At 41.8% G+C, this 14,470-nt stretch overlaps 1 protein-coding gene across 2 annotated transcripts in view; it reads left to right on the top strand.

Moving 5' to 3' along the window:
- Positions 1–13,431, top strand: part of LOC129862746 (harmonin-like) — a 46,638-nt gene extending 33,207 nt beyond the window's left edge. The window contains exons 15-21 of one of the 2 annotated variants that reach the window (XM_055934673.1): positions 1,310–1,351; positions 3,093–3,146; positions 3,824–3,923; positions 4,421–4,530; positions 4,932–4,987; positions 8,408–8,532; positions 12,118–13,431. In XM_055934673.1, the coding sequence (XP_055790648.1) occupies positions 1,310–1,351; positions 3,093–3,146; positions 3,824–3,923; positions 4,421–4,530; positions 4,932–4,987; positions 8,408–8,501 (456 nt within the window). In that variant the 3' untranslated portion in view covers positions 8,502–8,532; positions 12,118–13,431. The remainder of the gene's footprint in view (positions 1–1,309; positions 1,352–3,092; positions 3,147–3,823; positions 3,924–4,420; positions 4,531–4,931; positions 4,988–8,407; positions 8,533–12,117) is intronic. The other variant, XM_055934674.1, reaches the window with a different exon arrangement.
- Positions 13,432–14,470: the final 1,039 nt, after the last annotated feature.

Raw genomic sequence — 14,470 nt, 5'->3', positions numbered from 1 at the left:
TTCCCATGATGTCAAGCAAAGATGCACTGAGTTTGAAGGTAGGCCTTGAAATACATTCACAGGTACACCTCCAAATGACTCAGTTAGCCTATCAGAAGCTTCTAAAGCTATGTAGATATCAATAATAAGTGATATCTGTATCGCCGTAGACTACACAACTGCTGTCATCCTTACATCCAAGCGTTTATTCAAATTGGTAATCTTTGGATGACGACAGCAGTCCCACCATTGGAAGACATTTCTTGGACTGTAGCCTACCAAAGCTTATTCCTGCTCTTTTCCTGCGATCCATCAAACTCATTTGGTGTGTCATCATGGTAGTCTCTGATTTGTGGTCAGACTCGCTCCGGTGGAACAAATTTAAACTTCCGCCTTTTTTCAATGTTGATTTGAATGTCATCGAGAAAACAGAGGAGTGTCAAAGATTTTTCAAAAGTATCTGTAATCTGATTACAATATTTTTGCTGCTAATTTAACGGATTACAGTTACCGTTTTTTGGTAACCCCTTACATGTAACGGATTACGTTACTCCCCAACCCTGTATGCGCACCAGTTTGAGTGTGTCAAGAACTGTAACGCTGCTGGATTTTTCACGCTCAACAGTTTCCTGTGTGTATCAAGAATGGTCCACCACCCAAACGACATCCAGACAATTTGACACAACTGTGGGAAGCATCGGAGTCAACATGGGCCAGCATCCCTGTGGAGCACTTTCAACACCTTGTAGAGTCCATGCCACAACGAATTGAGGCTTTTCTGGGGGAAAGGGGGGGGGGGGTTCAACTTAATATTAGGAAGATGTTCCTAATGTTTTGTACACTCCGTGTGTATAGTTAGCCTTCTCTCTGTCATCACTTTATTTTTCAAAGCTGGAAAGACTTGGAAAATGAGTCCACAGCGTTGGTTTTTGTTGTATTATAACATTCATCAATTTGAAATACCATTTAAAGACAGAAGTGGTTGTCAAAGGAAATCTAGCCCTTGTACACTCACCACACTTGTTCTCTGTTAGAGCCTAATTACATAATTACATGCCAAAGTCATTTAGAAAAGTAATAAGCTACATTGCCCTGGTTCGGGTTGAATCTATGAAGTTTTGCCGTAGACTAACAAAGGAAAGGATAGCCATTTCTGCTTGTACCACAGATTGTGTAAGATGTCATATTACTGAGCAAGAAATCAGTTAAGAGACCAGGGTGATATAGGGCTTGTATTATAGGCCTATTGTACAACCATGCTTCCTAATGGTGCTGAACCTCAATGCAGCATTGCCATGTTGAACTGTCTAATATGTTGTTTGTCTTTCAGGGCTTTCAGAAATACGTGGAAGACTTTGATCCCCACTCCATGGTACTGTATGTCTGTCTATAGCTGCAACAAGACGTACAGGATCATGTCATGTGTACAGGCGTGTGACATGTGCCAATGAAGATCTGTTAACAGTGACCAAAAAATCAGTTTGTAAATGTCTCCATTGTGAGCCATCCCATAGTTGACCTTCTAGGTTCTGTGTGGCCATTGAGTCACTGTAACAGCCATTCTGTGTTTTAGCCTTCCTGGAAACCTCAGTGGGACACCTCTAATGTTCTAGTTTTTCTTGGAAATAGTCAATGCACCTCAGGGAAATGGTTTTCTATAGCTAAAGCCATACATTGCCTTCGGAAAGTATTCAGACCCCTTGACTTTTTCTACATTTTGTTACGTTACAGCCTTATTAAATTGACAAAAAAGTTATTTTTCTCCCCTCAATCCACACACAATATCCTATAATGATGAAGCAAATACAAGTTTAGAAATGTTTGCAAATGTCTTACAATAACCCCTGAAATAGCACATTTACATAAGTATTCAGGCCATTTACACAGTACTTTGTTGAAGCACCTTTGGCAGCGATTACAGCATTGAGACTTATTGGGTATGACACTAGAAGCTTGGCACACCTGTATTTGGGGAGTTTCTCCCATTCTTCTCTGCAGATCAAGCTCTATCAGGTTGGAAGGGGAGCGTCGCTGCACAGCTATTTTCAGGTCTCTCCAGAAATGTTCAACCGGGTTCAAGTCCGGACTCTGGCTGGGCCACTCAAGGACATTCAGAGACTTGTCCTGAAGCCACTCCTGCGTTGTCTTGGCTGTGTGCTTAGGGTAGTTGTCCTGTTGGAAGATAAACCTTCGCCCCAGCCTGAGGTCCTGAGCACTCTGGAGCAGGTTTTCATCAAGGATCTCTCTGTACGTTGCTCTGTTAATTTTTCCCTCAATCCTAACTAGTCTCCCAGTCCCTCAACCTAAAAAACTTCCCCACAGCATGATGATACCACCATCATGCTTCACCGTAGAGATGGTGCCAGGTTTCCTCCAGACGTGACGTGACGCCTGGCATTCAGGCAAAATAGTTCAATTTTGGTTTCATCATACCAGAGAACAGCAAACTCCAATTGGGCTGTCATGTGCCTTTTACTGAGGAGTGTTCCAAACTTCTTCCATTTAAGAATGATGGAGGCTACTGTGTTCTTGGGGACCTTCAAGAAATGTTTGGATACCCTTCCCCAGATCTGTGCCTCGACACAATCCTGCCTCGGAGCTCTACGGACAATTCCTTTGACCCCATGGCTTGGTTTTTGCTCTGACATGCACTGTCAACTGTGGGACCTTATATAGACAGGTGTGTGCCTTTCCAAATCCAAGTTGTAGAAACATCTCAAAGATGATCAATGGAAACAGGATGCACCTGAGCCCAATTTCAAGTCTCATAGCAAAGGATCTGAATACTTATTGTAAAAAAGGTATTTCTGTTTTTTATTTTCAATATATTTGCTAAAATTTCAAAACTGTTTTTTTTTAGGCTTTGTCATTGTGGGGTATTGTGTGTGGATTGCTGACGGTTTTTATTTATTTAATCCATTTTAGAATAAGTCTCTAACGTAACAAAATGTGGAAAAAGTCAGGTGGTCTGTATACTTTCCGAAGGCACTGTATATAATAGAGATTTACTGTATAGATTGTACAATCCATACATATCTATTCACTGTGATCCAGTGTTGTGATGTTATGTGTTTTGTTTTGACTCCGTCCATCTCTGCTGGTTGTGTTAACAGTTCTCCTCGGAACAGATAGCTGGGCGAGACGTGAGACTACTGAGAATCAAAAAGGTAATCAGAATTACCATCAGGATGAACTGTCCAGTTATATTCTTTATTTAAGGCAAGAAGGATCAAAACAAACTGACCTTTGGGTACAATGAAGTTAATTGGCAATTCGAAAAGTTCATTCCTGTACTGCAGAATCATCTCTATTTCCTCAGACAGACATATACAGTAGGATGATGGTGATGATGATGATACATCTAAGGCTTTAAAGCTGCAATATGTAACTCTTTGTGCGACCTGACCAAATTCACATGGCAATGTGAGTTATAGATCTGTCATACTCATTGAAATCAAGTATAAGAAGTGGTAGATCTGTTCTATGTGTGCTATTTCGATGCTTCCCGTTCATAAGTTTTGTTTTCCGTCTTTTACTTTCGTTTTTTGTACACCAGCTTCAAACAACTGAAAATACCATATTTTTGGTTATGGAAAATATATTTAGATGGTACAATGATTCTCTACACTATACTTGCTTGTTTTGTCACATGAACTGAAATTAGGTGAACTATTACATTTACATTTAAGTCATTAAGCAGACGCTCTTATCCAGAGCGACTTACAAATTATATTATATTACAATTTTAGCAACCATGAAATGGCGTGCCGATTTCTGTATAGTGCATCTTTAAATCATATGTAATGTGCATTACATGTATTTCCATGTATCTCTCTTACCTCAGGTTGGACCACTTGATCTGGCTGTGGAGGGGGGAGTAGACTCCCCTCTGGGAAAGCTAGTGGTATCTGCCATTTATGATGGAGGCTCGGCAGACAAACATGGTGAGTTCATACGTGTCAACACTTGGATTTATTTAATTTAAAGATGACATACATCCATCTCTTCTCTCAACCCTCTGTTGTCACCAATAGAAAGTGAATGGCATGTTTTTGTTTCATATTTGACATACAAACAGAATGTCAAAAGGTTTATTCCGTCTCTCAGAATGATATTCAATGGTCTGATTCCGCTCTTATTAGTCTATGGCTGCGTTTACACAGGCAGCCAAGTTATTATGGGCAAAAGAGTTGATTTGATTGGTCAAAAGACCAATTAATGGAAAAATAATCAGAATTGGGTGGCCTGTGTAAACGCAGCCTTTATGTCCCTGTGGAGCAATGATAGTAGAAACCAATCCCAGGCTATTGAGTGAGATATGTTTACTAAATATAAGTTGAATCTACATAGGCAGCACTATTCACCCAGAGGTTGTTGTATGTAACAACAAAAGTAATTTTTGTGACTGTGCGCGTGTATGCGTGTGTGTGTGCCTCCCCAGGTGGGATAGTGCCAGGAGATGAGGTGATGGCTGTGAATGGGAAGATCCTGACTGACTCCTCACTGACAGAAGGACAAAACTCTCTGACCCGGGCCTGGAACAGCGGAGGGGTATGATTTTGACTGTCTCTTTTACACTCTGACGACAACAACAACGTCTAAGATCAGAAATACTGGGGGGTATTTCTCACAGCAAAATCAATGAATAAACAGGCGAGGGAGTATATCCAAGGCTATCAGTTTGATCCGGTCTTGTGAAATACTACCCTGGTTGTTTTGTGCTGACGGTAATTTGTCTTACATGAGTCTTATTGATAAGGCCAGCCCCGATCAAAACGTCAACAATCAGCACAGTTGGTTTTATAGTAGGGGGGGTTGATTTTTTGGGATCAATAGTTCCTCTGCGATATTTTTTTAACCCTGCAAATCCTGTATGGAAGAGGGATAGACAGTTCGTAGTTATATGAGCCAAACATCATTGATTTTGAATGTATCTGTATGTGTGCCTTTAGGATTGGATTGACCTGGTGATAGCAGTGTCACCTCCAAAAGAGTATGAAGATGAGGTGTAAGTACATTCTCTCCATCAACTCCACATGTGGAACAACCTCTACAGTATGTGAATGCACACAATGAATAGCTTAAAAATCCTCACAAAGATTCAGTTGTAAAGTAGAAGCAGGGCGTAATGTTTCAATTTGCTTGTTATTTACATTCGGGAAAGTATTCAGACACCTTGACTTTTCTTTTTTTTCTTCTTATGTTACAGTCTTATTTAAAAAATAATTACATTGTTTTTTCCCCTCATCAATCTACCCTCAATACCATAATGACAAAGCAAAAACAGGTTTTTAGAAATGTTAGCAAATGTATAAAGAAACAAAAACAGAAACATCACATTTACATAAGTATTCAGACCATTTACTCAGTACTTTGTTGAAGTACCTTTGTCAGCGATTACAGCCTTGAGTCCTCTTGGGTATGACGCTACAAACTTGGCACACCTGTATTTGGGGAGTTCCTCCCATTCTTCTATGCAGATCCTCTCAAGCTCTGTCAGGTTGGATGGGGAGCGTCGCTGCACAGCTACTTTCAAGTCTCTCCAGAGATGTTCGATCAGGTTCAAGTCCGGGCTCTGGCTGGGCCACTCAAGGACATTCAGAGACTTATCCCGAAGCCACTTGTCTTGGCTGTGTGCTTAAGGTCATTGTCCTGTTGGAAGGTGAACCTTCGCCCTAGTCTGAGGTCCTTAGCGCTCTGGAGCAAGGATCTCTCTGTACTTTACTCTGTTCATCTTTCCCTCAATCCTGACTAGTCTCCTAGTCCCTGCTACTGAAAAACATCCCCACCGCATGATGCTGCCACCACCATGCTTCACCATAGGGATGGTGCCAGGTTTCCTCCAGATGTGACGCTTGGCATTCAGGCCAAAGAGTTCAATCTTGGAGTCCTTTAGGTGCCTTTTGGCAAACTCCAAGAGGGCTGTCATGTGCCTTTTACTGAGGAGTGGCTTCCGTCTGCCCACTCTAGCATAAAGGCCTGATTGGTGGAGTGCTGCAGAGATGGTTGTCCTTCTGGAAGGTTCTCCAATCTCCACAGAGGAACTCTAGAGCTCTTTCAGAGTGACCATCGGGTTCTTGGTCACCTCCCTGACCAAGGCTCTTCTCTCTCTCGATTTCTCTGTTTGGCCGGGCAGCCAGCTCTAGGAAAAGTCTTGGTGGTTCCAAACTTCTTCCATTTAAGAATGATGGAGGCCATTGTGTTCTTGGGGACCTTCAAATAATTTTTTTGGTACCCTTCCCCAGATCTGTGCCTCGACACAATCCTGTCTCAGCGCTCTATGGACAATTCCTTTGAACTCATGGCTTGGTTTTTGCTCAACTGTGGGACCTTATATTGACAGGTGTGTGCCATTCCAAATCATGTCCAATCAATTGAATTTACCACAGGTGGACTCCAATCAAGTTGTAGAAACATCTCAAGACTGATCAATTGAAACAGGAGGCACCTGAGCTGTAGTCTCATAACAAAGGGTCTGAATACTTATATAAATAAGGTATTTCTGTTTGTACAGTGGGGCAAAAAAAGTATTTAGTCAGCCACCAATTGTGCAAGTTCTCTCACTTAAAAAGATGAGAGAGGCCTGTAATTTTCATCATAGGTACACTTCAACTATGACAGACAAAATGAGAAAAAAAATCCAGAAAATCATATTGTAGGATTTTTAATGAATTTATTTGCAAATTATGGTGGAAAATAAGTATTTGTTCACCTACAAACAAGCAAGATTTCTGGGTCTCACAGACCTGTAACTTCTTCTTTAAGAGGCTCCTCTGTCCTCCACTCATTACCTGTATTAATGGCACCTGTTTGAACTTGTTATCAGTATAAAAGACACCTGTCCACAACCTCAAACAGTCACACTCCAAACTCCACTATGGCCAAGACCAAAGAGCTGTCAAAGGACACCAGAAACAAAATTATAGACCTGCACCAGGCTCGGAAGACTGAATCTGCAATAGGTAAGCAGCTTGGTTTGAAGAAATCAACTGTGGGAGCAATTATTAGGAAATGGAAGACATACAAGACCACTGATAATCTCCCTTGATCTGTGGCTCCACGCAAGATCTCACCCCGTGGGGTGAAAATGATCACAAGAACGGTGAGCAAAAATCCCAGAACCACACGGGGGGACCTAGTGAATGACCTGCAGAGAGCTGGGACCAAAGTAACAAAGCCTACCATCAGTAACACACTACGCCGCCAGAGACTCAAATCCTGCAGTGCCAGACGTGTCCCCCTGCTTAAGCCAGTACATGTCCAGGCCCGTCTGAAGTTTGCTAGAGAGCATTTGGATGATCCAGAAGAAGATTGGGAGTATGTCATATGGTCAGATGAAACCAAAATAGAACGTTTTGGTAAAAACTCAACTCGTCGTGTTTGGAGGACAAAGAATGCTGAGTTGCATCCAAAGAACACCATACCTACTGTGAAGCATGGGGGTGGAAACATCATGCTTTGGGGCTGTTTTTCTGCAAAGGGACCAGGACGACTGATCCGTGTAAAGGAAAGAATGAATGGGGCCATGTATCGTGAGATTTTGTGTGAAAACCTCCTTCCATCAGCAAGGGCATGAAGATGAAACGTGGCTGGGTCTTTCAGCATGACAATGATCCCAAACACACTGCCCGGGCAACGAAGGAGTGGCTTCGTAAGAAGCATTTCAAGGTCCTGGAGTGGCCTAGCCAGTCTCCAGATCTCAACCCCATAGAAAATCTTTGGAGGGAGTTGAAAGTCCGTGTTGCCCAGCAACAGCCCCAAAACATCACTGCTCTAGAGGAGATCTGCATGGAGGAATGGGCCAAAATACCAGCAACAGTGTGTGAAAAGCTTGTGAAGACTTACAGAAAACGTTTGGCCTCTGTCATTGCCAACAAAGGGTATATAACAAAGTATTGAGATAAACTTTTGTTATTGACCAAATACTTATTTTCCACCATAATTTGCAAATAAATTCATTAAAAATCCTACAATGTGATTTTCTGGATTTCTTTTTCTCATTTTGTCTGTCATAGTTCAAGTGTACCTATGATGAAAATTACAGGCCTCTCTCATATTTTTAAGTGGGAGAACTTGCACAATTGGTGGCTGACTAAATACTTTTTTGCCCCACTGTATTTTTCATAAATTTGGTAAAATTTCTAAAAACCTGTTTTTGCTTCGTCATTATGGAGTATTGTGTATAAATTGACGAGGACAGTTTTTTATTTAATCAATTTTAGAATAAGGCTGTAACGTAACAAAGTGGAAAAAGGGATAGGTGGTCTGAATACTTTCCGAATACACTGTGTGTGTTGACTGTGATGTGACTGTAGCTAAATGGCCTCTCATGTAGTCAAAGTGGTGTGTGTTGTGTATGTCTATTAGACTGTCTATCTGTCAATGTTCATGTCTGTGTGTCTGTTGGCGTGTGTGTGTGTGTGTTCAGCCCGAAGTCAACATCAGTCAGTCCTACTGTGAACAGAAAGGTGTTTGAAGGCAGTGCATCAGTGTACAGACAAGGCTACCGGCTCCAGTTTTAGCCCTAACCTCCCACCCTGCCCACCCCCACCTGTGGGTAAACCCCTACCCCCACGCACCCATACCCTGTGCCCCTGCCAGAGGGGATGTTTGGCATGACTGTTTGGCCCCAGGGGGAGGTGGACTGTGTGTGCTTGTGCAGTATGCATCTAATTCATGTGACAGTCTCTCTGTCAATCAGAAACGACAACACACCAGCATCAATAGTAAACGGTATGTACGTTTTATGCCTCTCATTTTAGACACTTGCTGTCACAATGAATGGCAGTGTCTGTCTTCTAGAACAATAGACACACTGCACATACAGTGCATTTATAAGGCTCTGGCCTGTCCTAAGAGGTCACATCCATAATTAGCGTGACCGAGGTAGTGACATAGCCTTCTGCCATCCTTCAGCAGTTGTTCTGATTGATGTTAGTCAAAGGGACTGTAACATGTTTGGACCTATACTGGGAGATTACTATAGCAGTGATCCCCAAACTGTTTTGGTGCTGTGGCCCACCACAAGCTTTGGGAATTTACCTATGTACCCACCCCATTATGACCCACCTAGTTGAAACAAACGTTTCACAATTCATGGCCCAAATACACTGAACAAGTATATAAACGCAACCTTCAACAATCTCAAAGATTTCACTGAGTTCAAGTTCATTTAAGGAAATATGTCAACTATAAGTCAACTAAAATAAATATATTAGGCCATAATCTATGGATTTGACATGACTGCGAATACAGATATGCATCTGTTGGTCACAGATAGCTTTAAAAAAAGGTAGGGGCATGGATCAAAAAAACAGTCAGTATCTGTTGTGACCAACATTTGCCTCATGCAGAGCGACACATCTCCTTTGCATAGAGTTGATCAGGCTGTTGATTGTGGAATGTTGTCCCTCTCCTCTTAAATGGCTGTGTGAAGTTGCTGGATATTGGCGGGAACTGGAACACGCTGTCGCACACATTGATCCAGAGCATCCCAAACATGCTCAATGGGTGACATGTCTGGTGAGTCTGCAGGCCATTGAAGACCTGGGACATTTTTAGTTTCCAGGAAATGTGTACAGATCCTTGCAACATTATCATGCTGAAACTTGAGGTGATGGCGGCGGATGAATGGCACGACAATGTGCCTCAGGATCTTGTCACGGTATCTCTGTGCATTAAAATTGTCATCGATATAATGCAATTGTTTCTGTAGCTTATACCTGCCCATACCATAACCCAACCGCCACCATGGGGCACTCTGTTCACAACGTTGACATCAGCAAACCGCCCGCCCACATGTCTGCCATCTGCCTGGTACAGTTGAAACTGGGATTCATCCGTGAAGAGGACACTTCTCCAGCATTTCAGTGGCCATCGAAGGTGAGCATTTGCCCACTAAAGTCATTTACAACGCCAACCTGCAGTCAGGTCAAGACCCTGGTGAGGATGACGAGCACAGATTAAATTCCCTGAGACGGTTTCTGACAGTTTGTGCATCAATTATTTGGTTGTGCAAACCCACAGTTTCATCAGCAGTCCAGGTGGCTGGTCTCAGACAATCCCACAGGTGAAGAAGCCTGATGTGGAGGTCCTGGGCTGGTGTGGTTACACGTTGTCTGTGGTTGTGAGACCAGTTGGACGTACTGCCAAATTCTCTTAAACAAATTTGGAGTCAGTTTATGGTAGAGAAATTAACATTCAATTCTCTGGCAACAGCTCTGGTGGACATTTCTGCAGTCTGCATGCCAATTGCACGCCCCATTAGAACTTGAGACATCTGTGGCATTGTGTTGTGTGACAAAACTGCACATTTTAGAGTGGCCTTTTTATTGTCCCCAGCACAAGGTGCACCTGTGAAATGATCATCCTGTTTAATCATCATCTTGATATGCCACACCTGTCCTGTGGATGGATTACCTTGGCAAAGGAGAAATGCTCACTAACAGGGATGTAAACTCATTTGTGCACAAAATCTTAGCGAAATAAGCTTTTTGTGCATATGGAATATTTCTGGGATCATTTATTTCAGCTCATGAAACATGGGACCAAAACTTTACATGTTGCGTTTATATTTTTGTTCAGTATAGAATCCAATGGGAGCATCCAGTGGGTTCAATCAGTCCATTTGGGGTTACACAGCCATAGGGTCTCTCCGCACATCTGCATGTGTGTTATTTCTAACTTACTTGTTTAGTTTATTAGGATCCCCATTAGCTAGTGCACATGCAGCAGCTACTCTTCCTGGGATCCACATAAAACACATGACAGAGTACAGAACAGTTACAGACAAGAACAACAATAGATATTATTATGTTCATGTTCAAATTAAAAGTAATATATTGTCAAGGCACCAAGCAACAAAAACATGTATATTTACTCACTACCCAGCTAGCAATGAGGAATCGGCCCAGAAGCGGCCCTCTTCCGGGTGGCCGGAACTGTTTGAATCGGACTCGGCCCGGAATCAAAATGAATGACTGCTCAGATTTGGCCCAAGTATATCGGGCCGTTTCTGTCTTCCGGAATTCAGCCGACTTTGCCAGCATCTTACCAGAATCCCCCCAGAAGCGGCCCGATGCAATTTAAATAAATGTATACAAAATGACCCGATTTAGAATTTTTTAATATTACTATTATACATTTTATACATACAAATTATACCACATTATCCACAAAAGAAATGGTGCCGGAGGAAACACCATATACACCTGGTGACCGTGTCAGCGTGCATGCGCCTGGCCCGGCACAGGAATTGCTACAGCGCGATCGGACAAGGACATCCCGGCCGGCCAAACCTTCCCCTAACTCGGATGGTGCTGGGCCAATTGTGCCTCGCCTCATGGGTCTCCCGGTTATGACCGGCACGGGTCTCGAACCAGCATCTATAGCAACGCAGTTTGTACTTTGATGCCGTGTCTTAGACCGCTGCGCTACTTGGGAGGCTGCATCCACAAAGTTTTTAATGCTTATCAATTGCCTCGCACAAAGTATCAAAATACTGAAATCCTACACAGGACTCTTAAAGAATTTAATTGAAATGTTAATTGTATTTTTTGATCACAGAAACAATTAGAAAATATGGAAAAATAAATAAGGAAATGTTAATTATATAAAGCAGCCCGTGCAATCATCTGCCAGAGAGTAGCCCCAATTGGCCCGAGCCCCAAGTAATACATTTGGGCCAGATAACTATCACCAGATTCGGCACGAGCTCAATCCCTGCATCCTAGCCATAAGTAATACTGCTGAAGGCAGCCCAGACTCGGGCCACATGACGTCAGCCGAGTCTGACTCTCAGCCGGAATTGGCCCAGATCCACTGCGCTAGCTGGGTACTCATATATTCTTAAATACCGTATGGTTAAATTACATCTTCAGAAAGAGGAGAGGTGCCGTCTTTTTATCTTTTTTTAAAAAACTAAACTTGCTTTTTGCCTGAATAAGCTCTGGTGGCAGAGCATTCCATGATGACATTGCTCTATACATAACTGATTGACGCATTAAATCAGTTTTGGGTTTAGGTACTGTGAAGAAACCCATAGTGGCGTTTCTAGCGGGACTTATGACCTAAGATACATTCTAAGGCTCCTCAACTGATGATATCCAGGTCATTCGACCTGCTTCTTTCTTTCTGTAGGACGTTCTTCTGAGAGTCACCCTACCACCAGCCTGCCAAACAAGCCATACCCACCAACCAGGAACCATCGTTCTCGTTCCCTTTGACATTTGACCTATTTTATCATCACAATCAAATCCCTGCATCAAACTGTTGCAATGCAATGCTGATCACTATTGACAGCAAGTCTGTTTGAACCAGAACCACGCCGAGATGTGCTACATGTGAACTGTCTAGAAGGTGAAAGACTGATTCATCCTCTGTTGAGTTCCATTTAGATCGCAGTACAGATACTTTCTGAAGAAGCTAGAGGGTTATGACATCACTACGTAATACTCTGAGTTGATATTCACGTCATAAGAAGGAATTCACCTCGGTCACACAACTTTTACAATTTCAAATATGGTTTTAATTCTAGACATTCAGTTCCATAGCATTATTTAAATATTCCTCATGTAATGTTAAAGTAACTGTCCAGTGTTTCCAGATTTCTATGAAATACGACCTATAATTAATTACAATATGAGTGAAATAGTTTTCCTTCCAAAAAGTGGTAATGTTAAAAAACAGCTTTTCTGTGTTGGAATAGCGTGGGCGTACCCCAATAACAGAATGGTGTCGGCGTATACCTGTCATTAAAAATATTAATGTGAGTAGAGGGCTGATTGGCCAGCTCATTCTCCTCAGGAGGATGACCTCATACTTTATGAGGAAACAGCAAGCATTTTAGAAACGGTCTGTTTGAGATACAAGTTTGTGTTTTTTCTCCAGTTTATGCTTTGACCACGTACAAGTACAGGATGAATCAACAACATTATTTGGGTATGAGTAAACAGAATGTGAACTTTTAAAAGTGAGATGTTCACTGCACAGTTACTTTAATGGGTCGCTAACATGGTTGCCATATCATTTTGATTTGTCATGTAAATGCATCATAATGCAGAAATCTCAATGTCCCAACTAATTACATAGCTATGTTCCCCATTCTTCTCATTCTAGTACACTACAGCAAAGGAACACAGTTGTGAAAAACTGAACTCTGATGCTGAGGGGCATCGGTGTCAACAAGTTTTGATCCTCTGAGTTTAGTTAAATGCTAAGTGCATCTCAATGAGCTTCTAGTATGCCATAAGCCCCCTAGTTATAGGTGAAATTACACTCCTAAATCTCCAATGAAAGGTGTTTGAGCTTATCTGTATTCAGTTAGAGTATGTAATCAGAAGCAGGAGCAGACCCACAGGCCCTGCAGGCAGGCAGGCACACTGTGATGTAATAAATGTCCCTATTTGAAATCAATGCTCTCTCAGAATCAATAAAGGTATGTGTTTACTTTGACTGACTGCTCAGATTGTCTGGATTCACGATTTGGCCCGTTTATAAAGCTGGAATTCTAATGCGTTAGTAATCTCTCTGTCTGTCACTCGGTCTTTCTCCTAATAGTAGCATTATTTACATTGAATGAAACACTAGGCAGGTTTCCATTGACCCAGGTTTATTCGTCAAAAGCATCCATCCACAGTTTTTATGCGAGTAAAGTCATACAGTATAAAAAATAATCACGACATCTGTGATGGAAACAGGAGGTTCGGTAAAAGATCATTTGTTTGTTCGACGTGGTGGGATCTTTTTGTGTCGGTAAAATTAATTGTCGAGAAATGACGGTGGAAACGCCTTTCTGCGCAAATATTGATATAATAAGCATCATATAGAAGTAAACTCGGAGTCACACGATGACATGGTGTGTGGTCCTCCCACTACGAGTCGTGAAACCATGCAGTTTATTAGGCTACAAATGAAATAAGTTATGATGAACTTTACAGGGTGGTGAAAGTGCACGGAATGAGCTTGACGCTCCTTCCCAATAAATGTTTAGAGTCTTATTCTGGTGACATGACGAGCTGTTGGCTAGAATGCACATGCCAAGACCAGAGTAGGCACATTTGCTATTTAACTCAACAGCTTTTCGGACAAAACTATTAGTTGAGTTGAAAATGCGATGGGAACACATTGAACATTATATTTTTATTCGGTACATGAAAACTTTAAAAGAAAAAGTAAATTTTGTGTGTACCATGTCATCATACACTGATTTTAACCGCAACAAAGTTTGGTGGGGAAATTAACAATTTTCTTTATGCAGATTTTAGAATATTTGCATGAAAATCTGTCGCCAATTGGATAGAAACCTAGCTACTGTCGCAAACAAAACCTTTACGACGTGTAATGGAAACGACAGATATATAGGAGACATTTTCTAAAGATCGAGAACATTTTAACCGTTTGACAGGGGAGGATTTTTATTTTGTTTAATTTTCTTTATTGGAACAAATTATGATGGAAACTGTGTTTTTCCAATAAATGATGATTGCCGAAT

Source organism: Salvelinus fontinalis, chromosome 9 (genome assembly GCF_029448725.1).
Source record: "Salvelinus fontinalis isolate EN_2023a chromosome 9, ASM2944872v1, whole genome shotgun sequence".
Lineage (NCBI taxonomy): Eukaryota > Metazoa > Chordata > Actinopteri > Salmoniformes > Salmonidae > Salvelinus > Salvelinus fontinalis.
This window is presented reverse-complemented; position numbering and strand designations above follow the sequence as displayed.